This window comes from Procambarus clarkii, chromosome 18 (genome assembly GCF_040958095.1).
Source record: "Procambarus clarkii isolate CNS0578487 chromosome 18, FALCON_Pclarkii_2.0, whole genome shotgun sequence".
NCBI lineage: Eukaryota > Metazoa > Arthropoda > Malacostraca > Decapoda > Cambaridae > Procambarus > Procambarus clarkii.
Window position 1 is genome coordinate 20,178,339 of NC_091167.1, and position 2,056 is coordinate 20,180,394.

At 36.6% G+C, this 2,056-nt stretch overlaps 1 protein-coding gene across 1 annotated transcript; it reads left to right on the forward strand.

Moving 5' to 3' along the window:
• The first annotated feature begins 382 nt into the window (after window positions 1-382).
• On the forward strand, window positions 383-1,312 carry LOC138365992 (uncharacterized abhydrolase domain-containing protein DDB_G0269086-like). Its single transcript, XM_069326709.1, has one exon. The coding sequence runs from the start codon at window positions 383-385 to the stop codon at window positions 1,310-1,312; it is 930 nt and encodes a 309-aa protein (XP_069182810.1).
• Window positions 1,313-2,056: the final 744 nt, after the last annotated feature.

The window sequence follows — 2,056 nt, forward strand, 5'->3', positions numbered from 1 at the left end:
CCTCAAGATAGAGTTAAACAAATAATAATGCTATTTAGTATTACTTCCGGTTCTAAATTGATTTAAGCTTCATTTATTCTCTCACTAAATCTCATTCACATTTTATGAAGGAAGGAATTTACTTAGATGAGAAAGGTCAAGAATTAGGTCTATGGTTCCTTGAAATTAAGAACACCCTTGTGAGCGTTGGTTCTTCAGAGAAGTAGAACCGTTTGTATCTTGAAGAAGGTAGACTTTTGAGAACACTGAACCCTTAAGAGAACCACGTGGTTCTTGAATGATTTGGGACTTAGAAAACAGTGAACCCTCAATTGAACCCACTCGGTTCTTGAACGATTTGGGACTTAGAAAACAGTGAACCCTCAATTGAACCACGTGGTTCATGAACGATTTGGAACCCCTCAAACGGTTCACTGTTCAAAAAAGTGAACCCTTCAAACTAATAAAAACCCTTGAAGTAGAAACGTTGGAAGTAGAAACCTTTGAAGTAGAAACCCTTGAAGTAGAAACCTTTGAAGTAGAAACCCTTGAAGTAGAAACCTTTGAAGTAGAAACCCTTGAAGTAGAAACCCTTGAAGTAGAAACCCTTGAAGTAGAAACCTTTGAAGTAGAAACCCTTGAAGTAGAAACCTTTGAAGTAGAAACCCTTGAAGTAGAAACCCTTGAAGTAGAAACCTTTGAAGTAGAAACCCTTGAAGTAGAAACCCTTGAAGTAGAAACCCTTGAAGTAGAAACCCTTGAAGTAGAAACCTTTGAAGTAGAAACCCTTGAAGTAGAAACCCTTGAAGTAGAAACCTTTGAAGTAGAAACCCTTGAAGTAGAAACCCTTGAAGTAGAAACCCTTGAAGTAGAAACCTTTGAAGTAGAAACCTTTGAAGTAGAAACCCTTGAAGTAGAAACCTTTGAAGTAGAAACCCTTGAAGTAGAAACCCTTGAAGTAGAAACCCTTGAAGTAGAAACCTTTGAAGTAGAAACCCTTGAAGTAGAAACCCTTGAAGTAGAAACCTTTGAAGTAGAAACCCTTGAAGTAGAAACCCTTGAAGTAGAAACCCTTGAAGTAGAAACCTTTGAAGTAGAAACCTTTGAAGTAGAAACCCTTGAAGTAGAAACCTTTGAAGTAGAAACCCTTGAAGTAGAAACCCTTGAAGTAGAAACCCTTGAAGTAGAAACCTTTGAAGTAGAAGCCCTTGAAGTAGAAACCCCTGAAGTAGAAACCCTTGAAGTAGAAACCTATCTACCTGAGACAAAACATGTCATCTCTCACCTACCTGCCTCACCCTCCCCTCCCCATTACCTTACGGGGTCACCATAGCCCGTGCTACTTGGAACTGTGTTCCAGATAGCGAATCTTTAACAACAAGAACAACAACTACCCCATTACCACGAGGCTGTTCGTCTGACTAGCGGTAATTAATGGTGCAATTAGAGATGAAACTGTTCATGAAACAAGGGACTGTATGTTTGGTTTAATTGCGTCCTGTTGTTCCACAACCTGACAATGGAACCACCTACGTTTGTTCAGTCTGAAATAACTCCACGTGGACAGGTAATGAGATATGTAGATTAATATATGTGTGGATTAATCGAGTAATATATGTGGATTAATTGAGTAATATATGTGGATTAATCGATTCCCAGTAACGTGATTTGTTGATTTGTTTTCTTTGAATAAAAATGCAAATTATATATATATATATATATATATATATATATATATATATATATGTATATATATATATATATATATATATATATATATATATATATATATATATATATATGTATATATATATATATTCACGTGATTTAGTGTATCACGTGACGGGTTTAAAAGGCGGGGATTGGTGATATTAGGGTGATCTGTGATTGGTCAGATCGTCACCCAATCAGCACGAAGCTGGATGGCATTACAGGAGATTCTATTGGCTCCTGAGAGATCACATACGTCAGACAGTGCAACACTCATGACTTTTTTTACGTTTAAACTCAATGGATCAATCCGTTAGAAATATTACGTATTAGGACAAATTAAACCACCGTAATATTAACGTTCTAC

Coding starts and splice junctions, on each gene's coding strand:
- LOC138365992 (XM_069326709.1), top strand. CDS start 383: ATGAACGATTTGGAACCCCTCAAACGGTTCACTGTTCAAAAAAGTGAA.